Consider the following 17,782-nt stretch of genomic DNA (forward strand, 5'->3'; position numbering starts at 1 on the left):
TCTCCCTGTCTGTCTGGCAAGCGCCCGCCCCCTATAACGAAAAAAAACTCTCAAAAAAAAAAAACAAAAAAAAACCTAATGATAAGTTTTTGCTATAGGGCATGTGCACTCACCAGAAAGACAGAGAGAGAGAGACAGACAGAAAGTGAGAAATCACCCCCAAGGGGATGGCCATGCCATAATCCCTTCTGCTCCATTCTACTCTTGGGATCTTGGACACGCATGCACACGCACCCAACATGAGTTTAAGCCACCGGGTCCGGGACTCAAACAGCAGTCAACTACATGGGAGTCCAGCGACATAGCCATTAGGCCAACTGCTGGTCCCCCCTGCCCCCAACAGGATTCTGATTCTATGATCCACTCCCAGTCTCAGCCAGTCTGGATCACAGGCATGCCTCATGCACACCTGGTTCACACAGGGAGGTTCTGGGGACACAAACCCAGGACCTTTCCATTATAGTCTACTTTTACAGTTACATTACCACTGTGCCACTACCTGGCCCCTAACATTTTTTATCAAATATGTCTTCTAAATCTCATAAGCATTTTATATTTCTGGCACAACTCAAGTTCACCACCCACATGTGTCTACCATTATGGGCAACAAAGATCTAAAGTTTTTTTTTTTTTTTTTGAGAGATTTCTTTGCTACAGGGCATGTGCGCTCACCGGAGAGAGAGAGACAGAGAGATAGAAAGCAAGAAATCACCCCCCAAGGGGGATGACCACACCATAATCCCTTCTCCTTTATTCTCCTCTCAGGATTTTGGGCAAGCATGTACATGCGCCCGGCAAGAGTTTTAAGTCACCAGGTCTGGGACTCAGAGCCTGGTCGACTACGTAGAAGTCCAGCAATATAATCACTATGCCATCTGCTGGTCCCAAGACCTAAAGATTTCAATAGCCAACAGTTAATATCTGACTGAGATAAAGTGTTTAACTCTCAAGTGTGTATTTTTTATCACAGAGGCAACAGGCCCCAAAATGTGGATACATTCATAGCCATAAACAGAAAAAATAAGAAATTAAAAATCTACAGACTATAACCTCAAAAAGGGCAGAGAACACACATGCCTTGTTTATCACTGGCTTCTTAGCATTTGCAGAGTGTTTGACCTGATATAGTTACTCAACAAATTTTTGTTGAATGAACGGATGAAACCCGTAGATGAAGACAATAAGTAAAACAACAAAATACAGTACTTATTTTGAGAAAATAATATGTTCCTCTCAATCCGTGTTTACTCCCTATTAGAACTTGAATGAACCAGAACACCCATCTGTTTTCTCACTCATTAAATGAAAAGTATACCTATGCTCTACCCAGTTACAGAATCACTATAGAATCAATACTCTAAACACTGGAAGTCTCAATTCATCCAGACTCACCCGATTCGATCTACAAAAGGATCCATGGTCTCATCCACCAGGTGTCTATTGGTCTGCCTACTCCCAAATCCTTGCTCTTTAAATAGCTTGGTTAATACCAGGAGATCACTAGGCACCATCTCAAAGTATGCATAATAAAGGAAAATAATTTCTAGCAGCATGGACTGTTCCCGAAGGCACTGAACAAACCAGCGAGACACTTGGCGCTCAGTCTGCACAATGAAAACAAAATGAGAAATAGTGAGTTTAAAAACCATACTTAAAGAAGTTTGAAGTTATTTTTGTATTATATGCACATAACAGAAAATTCAAAAACTACAACAGAATAACGAATTTTCCTCTCTATTATTCCTATTGCCCAGTTACTCAAACCCTTTCCCAGAAGCAACCATTACAGTGATTTTTGTCTTTCCTGCTGCAATATGCTGTACACGTTCATTCAATCATTCACTCTTATTTTTTGGCTAGAGTGTGTGTGTACTCACTGGAGAAAGAGAAACACAAAGAGAGAAAGAAGACAGTACCCCCATAAGAAATGATCACACTTAAAACACTTTTCCTCCATCTCTTCCTCCTCTTAGGATTTTGGGCATACATACACATGTGCCAGGTGTGTTTCTCGAATCACTGGTCTAGGACCTGAACCATTGCAAGGTTAGTTATGTGGTGTATGACTGCCTACATCATCAGAGCGCAGAGTCAACCCTAATTCATTCATTTGATGTTCTATCCGTTCTAAACTATATAACGCATTGTACAACTATCCAGCAGCTTAATTTTTTCACACTCAGCAATATATCTTAAATATTATTTCATATAACAGTATATTAAAAATTTCTTCATTTTTCATTCTCTGTCTAATAGCTGCATAGTAATCCTTCACACAGGTATAGCATACATTATTCAATCAGTCCCCTCATTACTTTTTTTTAATTTTTAAAAATATTTTAATTTTATTGTCATTATTTTATTTTATTTTTTTGAACTTGACCAGAGACAGAGAAAAAGAAAGTGAGAAAGCAAGCTGCCAGGTCCGAGCCTCGAACCGTAGTCAGCCATGTGGGAGTGCAGCACTGTTAACCACCACACCACCTGCCAGCCCCAGGACAGAATAACGAATTTTCCTCTCTATTATTCCTATTGCCCAGTTACTCAAACCCTTTCCCAGAAGCAACCATTACAGTGATTTTTGTCTTTCCTGCTGCAATATGCTGTACACGTTCATTCAATCATTCACTCTTATTTTTTGGCTAGAGTGTGTGTGTACTCACTGGAGAAAGAGAAACACAAAGAGAGAAAGAAGACAGTACCCCCATAAGAAATGATCACACTTAAAACACTTTTCCTCCATCTCTTCCTCCTCTTAGGATTTTGGGCATACATACACATGTGCCAGGTGTGTTTCTCGAATCACTGGTCTAGGACCTGAACCATTGCAAGGTTAGTTATGTGGTGTATGACTGCCTACATCATCAGAGCGCAGAGTCAACCCTAATTCATTCATTTGATGTTCTATCCGTTCTAAACTATATAACGCATTGTACAACTATCCAGCAGCTTAATTTTTTCACACTCAGCAATATATCTTAAATATTATTTCATATAACAGTATATTAAAAATTTCTTCATTTTTCATTCTCTGTCTAATAGCTGCATAGTAATCCTTCACACAGGTATAGCATACATTATTCAATCAGTCCCCTCATTACTTTTTTTTAATTTTTAAAAATATTTTAATTTTATTGTCATTATTTTATTTTATTTTTTTGAACTTGACCAGAGACAGAGAAAAAGAAAGTGAGAAAGCAAGCTGCCAGGTCCGAGCCTCGAACCGTAGTCAGCCATGTGGGAGTGCAGCTACCTTAACCACCATGCCACCTGGTAACTCTTCCCTTATTACTTTTAATGTTGCACAGTATTCAGCTGCACGTAAATGCCATGGTTTTTTAATATTTCACCCAAACCACTTCGACATTCAATTATTACCTATCTCTTGCTAATAAAAATGCTATACAACTGATAGAACATGAGAAAAAAATCAGCAAAAACTTAGATCTGAACAACTTTGACTTGGCTGATATTTATAGAATACCATGCTAAACTAGAGCCAAATGCACATTCATTTCAAATGGACATTGTACCTTCACCAAGAAAGATTCTACAGTGGGCAGTAAACCATGGGACCATAAATTTTAAAAGAATTGATATGGAATATGTCCTCTGATCCTAACAGAATTATCTTAAAAAATGATAAGATAACTAACCAAAAAAATCCAAAGTTTGGAAATTAAACAATTTTTCTTTTTTAAAGGTTTTTGCCATAGGGTACATGCAGGGGGTGGGGGGTGGGGGGGCAGGTAGCCTGCAATCCCTTCTCCATTATCCTCCTGGGATTTGGGGCAAGAACACACGATCACCTGCCCAGCATGAGTTTCAAACCACCAGGTCTGGGACTCGAACTGTAGTCAGCCATGTTGGCACACAAACTGAATGAAGTCAGCCATTTGAGAGTCTGGTACCCCAAACACTACACTACCTCCTGGCCCCCAAATAATGTACTTATAAATAAGACACAAGTCAAAGAAAATAAGAAGGAAAATAAGAAACCACTTTGAACCCATTGATAATGAAAATACAATGTATCAAGATTTGAGGCCAACAGGTGGCACAGAAGTTAAGGGGCTAGATCCCATATGACTGCTTTGCAGTTCGAGTTCCAGACCCAGTGGCTTGAAAAACATGCCTATGTGCATGGGTGCCCAAATTCCCAAAAGAATGGAGAAGAGATTGCAGCATTGCTTCCCCACTTGAAGGAGGGAAGTGGTTTCTTATTTTCTCTTTCTTTCTCCCCATCAAGGCACATGCCCTATAGCAAAACTTAAAAAAAAAAAAAAAAAAAAAAAAAAAAAAAGTGGGATTCAGGGAAAAGCAGTGATGAAACAATATTTATAATTATTTATTAAAAAAATCAATTACCTAAGTTGATACCTTAAAAAACGTTTTTAAGGGCAAATTAAGGGGCCAGCAGGTGGCGTAGTGGTTAAGATGCTGGACTCACAAATAGCCAACCACAGTTCTAAGTCCTGGGCTTGAAACTCACACAGGACACATAAACATGCCCAGGATCCTGAGAGAAGAATGGAGGGAGGAGAGGGGATTGTGGCATGGCCATAATGTGGCATGGGAGAGGGGGTGATTTCTCTCTCTCTCTCTCTCTCTCTCTCTGTCTCTCTGGCAAGTACACACACTCAGTAGCAAAAATCTCTCTTCAAAAAAGTAAATTAATTCTAGGGAGATAAAAATGTTCTACATATTATATTATAAATGGACCCTCTTCTTTCATTAAATATTTTAAGTTTTCATTTTGTTTTGTTTTTTAAATGACGGAGTGTGTATGTACATGCACACATATGCAAGAGAGAAAGCTCACTGGGCAGGGTCTTGTCACACCATGATCCCCTTTCCCTGGCCCTCCAGCTCCTCAGGATGCTGGTTGTCCACACACATACTCCTGGTGTGTTCAGGTCCAGAACTTGCTGTTAGTCATACAGCTTCCGGCCTTACAAGACATTGTGTTACCACTGCTTTATAGTGATTGGGCCACTATCTCAAACAGTTACTGTCTGTGTTTTTATTGATGTGTTTTGAAAAGATTGTATTACATTTGAAACAAACAAAAAGGTCACATTATAATCTATAAATGTAAACTGTTTTAGGAGTTAGGATAAAATACTTAGACTAGTGTCACACAATTAAGAGAAAATGATAATGAAGAAGATGAAATATTGGGCTTATAGTTACATTAATCATTAAGAGAATATTTTAAGTACAGAGAGAAGTTAACTATTATAGACAAAGAAAGTCAGGAAAAAGGTCCAGAATTAAGTGCCATTAATTAAAGTCATCAATGTTTTGACCTCTACGGTATATTTAAACTCTTCTGAAGAATGATTATCAATACAAGTTTTAAATTGTAAGTGAAGAAATAATGTAATTAGAAGCTCTTCCAGCAAGGACAACCAACTCTCCTGAGAGACAGGTGAGCACAACCACCACCTACCATGAGGCTTCCATGCGTCTCCCAGGTAGGTGCTTCAGTTTTATAAAGCTCTTCAAACTGCTGTCTATATTTTAAAACTAGTTCCTTCTCCAATTTATCAACACACTCTGCATATTCAACCTTAAAAAATTAAAACAGAATAATTTATACCTAGAATATAAGACATGTTTCCAAATTACTATGAATATAAATAATATGAAATTATTCAAAAGGGTTGAATGATATAGAGTAAAAAGAACCAGGAGGACTAAAAAGGCTTACCCTATAGGGGTGTCGTTCATCTTGGAAGTAAGTGAGAAGGTGTAAGACACAAAGAAGAATATAGGTTCTTTCTTCATAGTAATAATCTGCAATCTGGAAAGAACCCAAAAATTCAAAATCAGTTACTCATCTTTGCACAGAAGATTCTCACTGACTGATAACAGATCACTTAAAAATATGAATAGAAAAGTTGGACTAAGGGACAGCCAGTAACGTGGTGGTTAAGACGGCTTGATCCTACACGGTCAATTACACAGTTCAAATTCTGGACCAGGCAGCTTGACAAACATGCCAGGTACATGTGTGTACATGCCAAAAATCTCAAGAACAGAAGAGAAAAAATTGTGGCATTGATAATCCTCCAGGAAGTGTTTATTCTCTCTTTTTTCTTCTCTCACTTTAGAGCAATTTTTTTTTTTAAGTTTTTGCCATAGGGTGTGTGTGCTCATCAGAGAGACAAAGACAGAAACAGAAAGAGGAACATGAGAAATCATACCCTGGGGGGACAGCCATGCTGCAATCTTTCTCCTCCATTTTCCTCTAAGGATTTTGGGCACACACGCACATGACTGGCATGATTTTCATGCCGCCAGGTCTGAGACTCAAATCATGGTTGGCCATGTGGGAGTCCAATACCTCAACCAATACACCATCTACTAGCAACTAGCAAAGCTTAAAAATTTTAAAAATGAATGGGGAGGGGAGGTCCAGCAGGTAGCATTGAGGCACTGGACTTCTGCAGAGAGTGGCTAATCTGAATAAACATGGTGACTTTTAGACACATGTAGAAATGAGGTTTGTTGTAAAATCTCTATAGACTCCCATGTGGTAAAGCGCAGTTTGAGTCCTGGACCCAGAGGCTTAAAACACGTGTGTGTGTGTGTGTGTGTGTGTGTGTGTGTACGCACGCACGCGTGCGCCAAAATCCCAAGAGAATGGAGAAGGGATTATGGTTTAGCCATATCTCCAGTGGGTGATATTTTGCTTTCCTTCTCTCTGGCTCTCTGTCTCTCCGAGTACATGCACCTTACAGCCAAAATCTCTTAAAAAAAAAAAAAAGAGAGATCCAACAGGTGGTGTAGTGGTTGGGTGCTGGACTCTCACATGGCCAACTACAGTTTGAGTCCTGGACCTGGTGGCTTGAAATTCACACCGGGCATGTGTGCATGTGTGTCCAAAATCCAGAGAGGAGAATGGAAGAGAAGGGACTGTGGTGTGGCCATCCTCCCCACAGTGGGAGGTGTGTGATTTCTCACTTTCTCTCTGCACTCTGGTGAGTGCACATCCCTTATAGCAAAAATTCTTCTCAAAAAAAAAAAAATTTTTTTTAAAGAAAGGTAAGTTCAACCCGTCAGAATGGTGAAGATTAAAAATACAAAAAGTGATACATGTTGGTGGGGTTGTGGTGAACTCTCACTGTAGGAGAACCCTCCTACGCTGTTGGTGGGAAAGCAAATTGGTCCAGCCACTGTGGAAAATAATAAGGAGGTTCCTCAAAGATCTACAAGTAGAACTACCATTTGATCCAGTGACCACTTCTGGGTATCTACCCAAAGGATAGGAAAATGCTGTCGGAAAAGCACTTGCACATCCATGATTACTGCAGCATTATTCACAATTGCTAAGACATGCAACCAACCCAAATGTACACAAGCAGATGAATGGATAGAAAAAGTGTGGCACATATACTCTGGAATGCTATTCAGAAATAAAAAACAATAAGACCCTGGCATTTGATAGAAAGTAGAGGAATATGGAAGATTTACTGCTGAGTGAAGCAAGCCAGGCTATGAAAGATATTGTATGTATTCACTTAATATGTACTGACTATCCACATTCTATGGTAGAGAGTGAAATATTTGAGGGCATAAAAGCAGTGAAAATAGTTATGGACACTGAAGACAGTGTGGAATGGGGGGGTGGGGAGAAAGAGTGAAAGTGTAAAAAAATGAAAGCAGGAGAAAAAATAGAGAGGCCTGACATTTATGGGACATAGAAATGGCTTATTACCTGCTGATGATAACATGTATAGTATTCTCAACTGGACTGGTCTGAGAAGTATCTTTTTTACAGTATTTAACTTTTATTTATTTATTTTAACTTGACCAGAGAGGGACAGAGTGTGTGTGTGAGAGAGAAACTGAGAAAGCAAGCTGCTAGGTCCGGACTCGATCCACAGTCAGCCAGATAAGAGTCCAGGTCCCTTAACCACTATACTGCCTGCCAGCCCCAAAAAGTATTTCATATTAGGTAAATTCTCTTTATAAGCCAAATGATGTATAGTGATTGAACGTTTTTTAAAAAAGAGAATAAAATAATAATTAAAAAATGAAAGGCTATTTGATGATGATGTGGATAGTAACATCTTTATCTTAACTGATATGCATGGTAATCGTCTTGGAAAAAGAAATGTTATACACTCTAAAGATATAGTGATTAAATGTAATGTAAAAAAATGGAAAAAAGAGGTAAGTTCAATTTAGTAGACTCAAAATAAATTGATCTTGTAAAAGCAGAGAGGAGAGTAGTGGTAATAAGATGAGGGGTGCAGAGTTGGGGGTGATGAGGAAGGACTGGTTAAGAGGTACAAAGGGTCAGACAGGAAGAATAACTAGGTTCTGGTGTTCTATTACACAACAGATAACTACGGCTAACGAGATTATGTCGTGTATTTCAAAAGAGCTAGAAGAGAGGAAATGATAACCATATAAGGTGGCAGATATGCTAAATACTGATTTGATTATCACACAATGTGTACATGCATTACACCATCTCCCTTAAATACGTATAATTAATATGCCAATTAAAAAAGAAAGGAAAAAGGCCAGCAGATGGCATAGCAGTTACACTGCTGGACTCCCACAGGGCGACTGCAGTTCAAGTCTCAGACCTGGTGGCTTGAAAATCACACCAAACACATGGGCTTATGTGTCCAAGATCCCAGGGAGAGAATGAAGAAGGGATTGCAGCACAGCCATCCCTTCTGGGGTGGGGTGGGGTGATTTATCATTTTCCCTCTCACTATCTATTGCTCTGGATAACGTACACACCCTAAGGCAAAACAAAAAATCAAAAAAGAAAACATGTTGAATTTATATAAGCAAATCACAGAAATGCGAACATACTGAATTAGGCCAAAAGAAAGCAAAACATTTTCATAAACCAGGATATGAGTTAAATCAGGTACAATAAAAGAAACTAAATAATTATTTAAAATATAAACAAGATTCCCAAAAAGTTTTCTTGGGTAAAAATTTCTTACAGCTTTCAAGTAATACCCACTGATATAAACCAACAGGCCAAATACATGGAAAAAAAACACCACGAATACCTGAATGCTTATAACTAAAGTACTTAATTCCCACTAATATCAAATAGCAAACTACTTCAGAAGTCAATTAATCCCATTGGATTTAGACCTAGAGAAAAAATAAACATGAACTAGTTCTTACCACCAGTAGCTGAAGAATGTCCTTTGGGAAAAACTCCTCAGCTGGATCCAATGGATAAAAGTCTCTTGTTTCAAAAATGAGTGAATATAAGCTTCTTCATTAAGACCTCAAAACTCACCCAAAAGAAGACTCAAAAGCCAGCAATGCTCAGGAAAATAAAGTCAAGAAGCTATCTCCCAATTTATATCAAAGAATGGAAATGATGACGACTACTGACCTTCAGGATCAAGGCCTGGCTCTGCCTCTCATCTTGCAGCACCGTCTGAGGGAAAACAGAACAGTCAAGCTATCTTACAGGCAAACTTCAATTAACAAAGAAAAGCATGCTTATCTTCACCTCACCCTTCAAGGTGATAGTTGCCAACTTGTTTTTGTGAACTTTTTTTTAACCTTATGTTTAAATTAACTGTATCCAAACCTGTGCTCAAGCTCCACCTGCCCTCAACCTCATTTCCTCAAACATAAAGTGAGGGGCTAGGCAAGCTAAAGATCCTCTAAATCCTTTTTAGCCCCATACACTAAGATTCTAAGATTAACATGACAATCTTTGACTCTGCCATCCTTCCAAATATGAGGGCAGATCTCAGCTGAAATACATGTTATTTTAAATTAACCCTTTAGCACATCTTTCTTGTATCTGGTCACCTACCTCTGCTGAAAGAACTAGTACCAAAACCTTAAATTGCCGAAAACCAACAAGGATAAAGGCAGCAGAAGAGAGTTGGACATAACCACACACCTTTATTGAGTCCCGGGTACCCCTATAATCTTCTTGAAGGTAACACTGGAGTAACTCCACACTCTGTTCTTCATCAAGACCCTGAAATACAGAGGTCTTACGTGAGGAACAACCACCTCAGCTCCAAAACCACATATAGGATACAAAGTAATTGCAGAGATTTGTCATCAGGACTTGAATAAACAAAAATCCTTTCAAAGGCCAGCAGATGATGTGATGGTTAAGGTGGCTAGATCCCACATGACCGACTGCACAGTTCAAGTCCCGGACCTAGTGGCTTGAAAATCATACCAGGCGCGTAGGCTTCATACCCAAGGTCCTGAGAGGAGAATGGAGAAGGGACTAGAATGTAGCAATCCCCCTCTGGGGGATGCTTTCTCATTTTCCCTTTCTCTTCTCTCTGGCAAGTATACACACCCTATAGCAAACTAAAAACAAACAAAACAAAACACAAAAAAACACTTTTTAAAAGATTTTACACAACATAATAGTTTTTGATGTGTATTTTATGTAAATGAGTGTGCTTATCTCCCAAGCACATTAATACAAGCAGCAGGCATGATCTGGGCTTCCAAAATTAAGGAGAAATAGCTACATATTTAAACACAAACTTAGTCAACCTAAAGAACACACGTTTGCTGAAGAAAACTATGATATGCAGTAAAGGGAGTTAGAAAACTTTAATCTGTTACTTTTAACAAGAGGAAATGCAACTTGAATTAATACAACATATGCAATTTAATTCCCAAACCAAGACACTGAATTTGCACTAACAATAAAGCCATGAGCATAAACATTGCAATAAACTGAGCCAATGCTAATTGTTACTCACCAAAAACTTGCTGATTCTTAAACCCAGCTCCTTCAGTGGTGAAGCTACATCTTTATTAGCTTTCACCTTTTCAGCTGAACTTGGACTATGAAAAAGGACAATGAATCAGTTTCTCATTCTCAATGACCCTTATGGTTTAAAATAAAAACATTTAAGAGATATTTTCACCATACACTTTTTTCCTGCCCTTTAGTTAACTACAAAATACATGCACAGGGGCCAACAAGTGGCGTGGTTAAGGGCGCTGGACTTCCACGTGGCCGACCGTGGTTCAAGTCCTGGACATGGCAGGTTACTTTCTCTCTCTCCCTGCCCCTCTCTGGTCAAATTAAAATAAAGAATAAAGTTAATAAAATAATTCTTTAAAAAAATATAGATGCACATAAAGTGACCTCTGTTGACTCTGAAACATAGAACTGGTTATGCCTAAGGAATGAAAAATAGTATATGGAGCCAGCTGATGGCACAGTTAGTGTGACTGGATCCTACACAGATGACTGCATGGTTTGAATCCCAGACCTGGTGGCTTAAAAGATACACCAGGGACCAGCAGGTAACGTGGTGATTAAGGTACTGGATCCCATATAGCCAATTCTGTGGTTTGAGGACCCAGCAAACCGAAAACCATGTCAAATGTGTGAATGTGTGCCCAAAATCCCTAAAGGAAAATGGAGGAGAAAGGACTATGGTGGGGCCATATTTCCTAGAGGGTGATTTCTCACTTCCCCCCCCTCTCTCTCACTGTCTGTCCACAGCGAGCACATATGCCCTATGGCAAAGAACCTAAAAGAAAAAGAAAAAAAGACACATGACGTGTGTGTGTGCTCCTCTGGGGAGTGCTTTCTCACTTACTTTCTCTCTCTCTCTCCAGAGAGCACACTGCTCTACAGCAATTTTTTTAAAAGTATATGTCTAGGGACCAGCAGTTAGCATAATGGCTATGTCGCTGAACTCCCACGTAGTCGACCGCGGTTCGCGTCCCAAACCTGGTGGCTTAAAACTCACACCGGGCGCATGTGCGTGCATGCCCAAGATCCCAAGAGGAGAATGGAGGAGAAGGGATTGCGGCGTGGCCATCCCCCCTGGGGGGTGATTTCTCACTTTCTGTCTCTGTCTCTCTCTGTCTGGTGAGTACACGCACCCTATAGCAAAAACCTCTCAAAAAAAAAAAAGTATATGTCTATTAATAAATTTTAACAGTATTATTTGTAGATACATTACATGACATTAATTATTTCTGATCCTTGCAAGTACCCTGAAAAGTAAATAGTATTACCCCCATTTTATAAATGGAATTAGCAATACTTAAGAGTAAATAACTTACCCCAATTCCCACTGCTAATAAGAAGTTGAGGTGAAATTTAAAATCAGGTCTGTTAGAATACATAGACATAGTAGGTTCTCTGTCTACTGAGAAGCCTAGCAATTACAGCATCCTAGTAGCAGCAAATGCCCTCAAAATCTTTGGGTTTTAATTCCATTCTCTAAAATGGTACCAGGATTCCTTGGAGAAATGGCTGATGTTAGAGTTGTGTCAGGGAGAGATCCACAGTTGGCGTAATGGCTACATTGCTAGACTCCCATGTAGTCGACCATGGTTCAAATCCTGAGCCCAGTGGCTTAAACTCACACCAGGCACTTGTGCATGCATGCCCAAGATCCCGAAAGGAGAATGGAAGAGAAGGGATTTAGGCATGGCCATCTCCCTGGGGGGTGATTTCTCGCTTTCTATCTCTCTCTCTCTGTCCTTCTGGCGAGTACACACGCTGCCCTATAGAAAAAAATCTCTCTGAAAAAAAAAAAAAAAAAAGAGTTGGATCAGGGAAAAGAAAGAGATGAGCCTGAACCATTGGAAAGGAAATGCTTAAAAAAAAAAAATCCAAAAAGACGAAACTATGTCAGAAGGACAGAGGCCAGCCCTGTAGTGCAGTAATTTGGTTTTTTTTGAGAGGTTTTTGCTATAGGGTATGTGTGCTTGCCAGAAAGACAAAGAGGGACAGAAAGTCAGAAATCACCCCCAGGGGGGATGGCCACGCAGCAATCCCTTCCCCTCTCAGGATCTTGAGCACACATGCACACGTGCCCCACGTAAGTTTAAGCCACCGGGTCCAGGACTCGAACTGAGATTGACTACATGGGAGTCCAACAATATAGCCATTATGCCAACTGCTGGTCCCCACCCCCCATTTTTTTGGCTGTAGTGCAGTAATTAAGTGCTATGCAGAGGAAGCCAGATCCCACATGACTAACTTGGTCAAATAATACCTCCCCACCCAGAGGCTTAAAAACCATACCAGGCACCTTCATGCATACCTAGGATCCTGATGGAATGAAGGAAAGGAAGAAAAAGGGACTACAGCGTGATCGAGCCCTGTTGAGGGGTATTCTCTCTCTCTCTCTCTTGTGCATGTGCACTCTGGCATTAAAGAAGGAAAAAAAAAAAGAGAGAAGACACAGAAGTCAACCTGAAAGAACTCCTAATGGCCAAAGCTGTAACAAAGCATAACCAAAACAAATAAATGTATGAGTTCATACTATATAAATAAACTAATAGATAAGTAGGGAAGGAAAATCTTCCATATAGCAGAATTTTAAATAAAATACATAGTTGCAATCCCCTTCAGGAGGTGGAGTTGTTGTAGAGTGTAACCGAATAAACGAATAAACGACCACCAAAGTCAGATTAAGGCTAAAGGGAGTCTTTATTAGTTGGCCAGTGACTACAGACTGAAGCTCAGGGCCAAGAGTCAGAACTGTAGTCAGAACTATAGCCCCGACTGAAATTTGAGTAGTCTTTTTACAGGGGGTCAGTTATTAGGGGTTTTTATGTAAGTAGTCAAAGAAGTTCATTTAAGTATTTGGACAAGAAAGGGACAGAGAGAGAGAGAGAGAGCACGCACACAAGCCGCCAGGTCCGGGACCCAAACCATGGTCGGCCATGTGGGAGTCCAGCACCCTTAACCACCATGCCACCTGCTGGCCCCGTAGGTTAATTATTTTTGAGGGGAGTGGGATTTTTATATAAGAAGTTATTTTTTTAAAATAATTATTATTTATTTAATTATTCATTATTATTATTCACATGAGTTAGGCCAAAGAAAGAGAAAGTGAGAGAGGGAGAGTCAGAAAGCAAGCCACCAGTTCCAGGACTCAAACCGTGGTCGGCCACATGGGAATTCCAACACCTTAACCACCTTGCCACCTGCTGGCCCCAAGCAGTTATATTTTTTAACAAAAGGGTTTTGGGCTAGTTAGTAAAGACAGTAGTAGGGATGTTATCTCGGATGTGGTTTTTTTGTATGGCTAGTACATGTTATTTTTTAGAAGTCTCGAGATTTTTTTTAAGAATTTAGTGTATTTTGTTTTTAGTATTTGGGGACAAGGTCTTAGTGGGGAACATGAAGATGTCGGTCTTGACATTGTTTAATGTTCGGACTATCTATCTTGGAAACAGAGGGGTTTTTTGAGGTAGAGGCTATGGTATGTGCTATGTCTAGATTTTGTCTTTGAAGAAGTGTTTTAGTTTTTAGGATTATTATGAGTGACTATTAGGTGTCATTTAAGTGAAAGTTAAATTAAAGGTTAAGGTGTCTTGTCAATCTGTTATAATATTTTTTGAGTTATTTGAGAACTTTAAAAAAATATTTGTTTTGAATTGTAAGAGTTTTTATGTTGAGAAGTGAAACTAAATTTTAATCAATTTTGTAAGGAGTGGCTAAGTATTGTCAAGAGGGCAAAGCCCAGTTTATAGATTTTATAAGGCATTTATCTTATTGACTATATAAAAACTTTAGTTGGAGAATGTAGTCTTAATTTAAATTTTTATTTTTTTAGTTAGACCCCTTGATCATTAGCTAAGGGGAAAGTTTAGTAGGGAAGAGGCCTAACTAAAGAAAACCAAGAGTATGAGAAGGCAGGAAAGGAGAAGGCAGTCAGGAGCTTTAGTCTTAATTTGTCTTATCTTGTTTTTTGAGACTTAATAAGTTTTTAGACAGGACTTTTTAATTTTTGTTTTTGATATATAGACCTAATTTTTATTATTTGTCTATGTTTATTATTTTTATTTTTGATATTTTTTGGAGGAGTTATTAAGTTTGTAAAGATAGAATTATATATATTTATATATATTGACTGGTAGTTTATGAATATGTATAAACAAACAACAATAGTAACAAAAAATTTTTTTTTTTTTTGGAGTTTTCGCTATAGGGCGCGTGCGCTCACCAGACAGACAGAGAGAGACATAGAGACAGAAAGCAAGAAATCACCCCCCAGGGGGGATGGTCATGCTACATCCCTTCTCCATTCTCCTCTCGGGATCTTGGGCATGCACGCACGCACACGCACCCGGCTTGAGTTTTAAGCCACCAGGTCTGGGACGCGAACCGTGGTCGACTACGTGGGAGTCCAGCAACATAGCCATTATGCTAACTGCTGGTTCCCAACAAAACTTGTTTTAACAATTTTTTAATGTAAAATCAAACAATTTTATTAACAGACCCTTTTAATTTTATAAAATTTAAAGACCAATAATATGAATAACTGAAGTATGTTAACTTACTGTATTGGCTATTTTTTTTTTTTTTAGAGTTTTTTGTTGTAAGGCAGGTATGCTTGCCAGAAAGACAGAGACAGAGAGACAGGAAGCAAAGGGGTTTTTATGTAAGTAGTCAAAGAAGTTCATTTAAGTAGATTAATTATTATTTTTAAATAATTATTTTACTTATTTATTTATGTATTTATTTGTTTAATTTGACCAGAAAGGGACAGAGAGAGAGAGAGAGAGCACGCACACAAGCCGCCAGGTCCGGGACCCAAACCATGGTCGGCCATGTGGGAGTCCAGCACCCTTAACCACCATGCCACCTGCTGGCCCCGTAGGTTAATTATTTTTGAGGGGAGTGGGATTTTTATATAAGAAGTTATTTTTTTAAAAATAAGAAGTTATTTTTTTAAAATAATTATTATTTATTTAATTATTCATTATTATTATTCACATGAGTTAGGCCAAAGAAAGAGAAAGTGAGAGAGGGAGAGTCAGAAAGCAAGCCACCAGTTCCAGGACTCAAACCGTGGTCGGCCACATGGGAATTCCAACACCTTAACCACCTTGCCACCTGCTGGCCCCAAGCAGTTATATTTTTTAACAAAAGGGTTTTGGGCTAGTTAGTAAAGACAGTAGTAGGGATGTTATCTCGGATGTGGTTTTTTTGTATGGCTAGTACATGTTATTTTTTAGAAGTCTCGAGGTTTTTTTTAAGAATTTAGTGTATTTTGTTTTTAGTATTTGGGGACAAGGTCTTAGTGGGGAACATGAAGATGTCGGTCTTGACATTGTTTAATGTTCGGACTATCTATCTTGGAAACAGAGGGGTTTTTTGAGGTAGAGGCTATGGTATGTGCTATGTCTAGATTTTGTCTTTGAAGAAGTGTTTTAGTTTTTAGGATTATTATGAGTGACTATTAGGTGTCATTTAAGTGAAAGTTAAATTAAAGGTTAAGGTGTCTTGTCAATCTGTTATAATATTTTTTGAGTTATTTGAGAACTTTAAAAAAATATTTGTTTTGAATTGTAAGAGTTTTTATGTTGAGAAGTGAAACTAAATTTTAATCAATTTTGTAAGGAGTGGCTAAGTATTGTCAAGAGGGCAAAGCCCAGTTTATAGATTTTATAAGGCATTTATCTTATTGACTATATAAAAACTTTAGTTGGAGAATGTAGTCTTAATTTAAATTTTTATTTTTTTAGTTAGACCCCTTGATCATTAGCTAAGGGGAAAGTTTAGTAGGGAAGAGGCCTAACTAAAGAGAAACAAGAGTATGAGAAGGCAGGAAAGGAGGAGGCAGTCAGGAGCTTTAGTCTTAATTTGTCTTATCTTGTTTTTTGAGACTTAATAAGTTTTTAGACAGGACTTTTTAATTTTTGTTTTTGATATATAGACCTAATTTTTATTATTTGTCTATGTTTATTATTTTTATTTTTGATATTTTTTGGAGGAGTTATTAAGTTTGTAAAGATAGAATTATATATATTTATATATATTGACTGGTAGTTTATGAATATGTATAAACAAACAACAATAGTAACAAAAAATTTTTTTTTTTTTTGGAGTTTTCGCTATAGGGCGCGTGCGCTCACCAGACAGACAGAGAGAGACATAGAGACAGAAAGCAAGAAATCACCCCCCAGGGGGGATGGTCATGCTACATCCCTTCTCCATTCTCCTCTCGGGATCTTGGGCATGCACGCACGCACACGCACCACATGCACCCGGCTTGAGTTTTAAGCCACCAGGTCTGGGACGCGAACCGTGGTCGACTACGTGGGAGTCCAGCAACATAGCCATTATGCTAACTGCTGGTTCCCAACAAAACTTGTTTTAACAATTTTTTAATGTAAAATCAAACAATTTTATTAACAGACCCTTTTAATTTTATAAAATTTAAAGACCAATAATATGAATAACTGAAGTATGTTAACTTACTGTATTGGCTATTTTTTTTTTTTTTAGAGTTTTTTGTTGTAAGGCAGGTATGCTTGCCAGAAAGACAGAGACAGAGAGACAGGAAGCAAGAAATCACCCCACAGTGGGGAGGGCTACACCACAATCCCTTCTCCTCCATTCTCCTCTTGGAATCTTGGGCACACGCACACACGCACGCCCAGCTTGAGTTTAAACCACCGGGTCCGGGACTCGAACCATGGTCGAATACATGGGAGTTCAGCTACATAACCATTACGCTAACTGCTGGTCCCTATATTAGCTATTTAACATGTAATTTTGTCAAACTTTTTTTTTTGGTTAATTTTGGCTTAATAATTTAGAAAACCAATTCGTTTATCTGGAAAATGAAAGTTTTATTTAGTTAAATGATTAGATTTTTAGAACTGGTAATTTAAGAGTATATTTGTGTGTGAGTATGTGTGAGTTTTTTCAAGGACATAACATTAGGATTATAGTCCTAGTTAATGCTTTGACAAAAATTTATAACTGACAAAGAAATGTGGCTATATATATGTATATATATAAATATATAAATATATA

The 17,782-nt window shown here is 38.5% G+C and overlaps 1 protein-coding gene across 2 annotated transcripts in view; it reads right to left on the bottom strand.

The window, feature by feature from the left end:
- Nucleotides 1-17,782, bottom strand: part of NUP188 (nucleoporin 188) — a 94,177-nt gene that overhangs the window by 48,493 nt on the left and 27,902 nt on the right. For both annotated transcript variants that reach the window (XM_014589955.2, XM_027774003.1), the window contains exons 4-9: nucleotides 10,737-10,821; nucleotides 9,905-9,985; nucleotides 9,383-9,427; nucleotides 5,714-5,806; nucleotides 5,453-5,572; nucleotides 1,393-1,604 (exon numbers count right to left, since the gene is read on the bottom strand). In XM_014589955.2, the coding sequence (XP_014445441.2) occupies nucleotides 1,393-1,604; nucleotides 5,453-5,572; nucleotides 5,714-5,806; nucleotides 9,383-9,427; nucleotides 9,905-9,985; nucleotides 10,737-10,821 (636 nt within the window). The remainder of the gene's footprint in view (nucleotides 1-1,392; nucleotides 1,605-5,452; nucleotides 5,573-5,713; nucleotides 5,807-9,382; nucleotides 9,428-9,904; nucleotides 9,986-10,736; nucleotides 10,822-17,782) is intronic.

The sequence above is a fragment of the Tupaia chinensis genome, unplaced genomic scaffold (genome assembly GCF_000334495.1).
Source record: "Tupaia chinensis unplaced genomic scaffold, TupChi_1.0 Scaffold000394_1, whole genome shotgun sequence".
NCBI classification, from domain to species: domain Eukaryota; kingdom Metazoa; phylum Chordata; class Mammalia; order Scandentia; family Tupaiidae; genus Tupaia; species Tupaia belangeri.